The sequence below is a fragment of the Pterocles gutturalis genome, unplaced genomic scaffold, assembly GCF_000699245.1.
Source record: "Pterocles gutturalis isolate BGI_N339 unplaced genomic scaffold, ASM69924v1 scaffold15927, whole genome shotgun sequence".
NCBI lineage: Eukaryota > Metazoa > Chordata > Aves > Pterocliformes > Pteroclidae > Pterocles > Pterocles gutturalis.
In genome coordinates, this window is record NW_010108353.1 from 1 (window position 1) to 687 (window position 687).

Sequence of the window (687 nt, forward strand, 5' to 3'; positions counted from 1 at the left end):
CCTCATTCATCAGTGCGCCTACATTGCCTAAATGTAGGCGCACTAAAACGTTTAGGTACGTTTGTACCTAAAACGTAACACTTTAACTCTGGGCTGGATTTTTGAATGTAGTTTACTCAGGGAGTAACAACTGCCAACAGCAGCACTGGGGAATGTGCACCACCCCTGTAAATGGCAGCAGCTCTCAAGGCCAAACTCTTTATCTGATTCTAGTTGCATACTTAACTTTGTGCCTTACTCTCCGTATACCTGTTGTCTGTGTAAAAGGCACTCAGTTTATATTGCAGGGAAGCACCTCCAAAAGGCATTGCTGCTGATGCCTCTCACTTTGGGTTTTTCATACTAGCAGTGGTACATGTACTACAATTTGTTCTTTGTTTCTATGCTTATTTATTTATATTATCATTAAATATTCTAGGTCTGTCTGGTGCTGGGAAGACTACAGTGAGCATGGCACTGGAGGAGTATTTAGTATGCCATGGCATTCCATGCTACACGTTGGATGGTGACAATATTCGCCAAGGCCTTAACAAGAATCTGGGTTTCACACCAGAAGACAGAGAAGAAAATGTCCGTCGTATTGCTGAGGTTGCTAAACTGTTTGCAGATGCTGGTTTGGTGTGCATTACTAGTTTCATCTCTCCTTATACTCAGGTAAATGTGAAAACCCTCTAGATAAAGTGTAGG

At 42.2% G+C, this 687-nt stretch overlaps 1 protein-coding gene across 1 annotated transcript in view; it reads left to right on the forward strand.

Moving 5' to 3' along the window:
- Positions 1–418: 418 nt before the first annotated feature.
- PAPSS1 (3'-phosphoadenosine 5'-phosphosulfate synthase 1) overlaps positions 419–687 on the forward strand; it is a gene marked incomplete at its 5' end in the record, with an annotated part of 27,959 nt that continues 27,690 nt past the window's right edge. The window contains one exon of the mRNA XM_010072618.1: positions 419–654. Coding sequence (XP_010070920.1) covers positions 419–654 — 236 coding nt within the window. The remainder of the gene's footprint in view (positions 655–687) is intronic.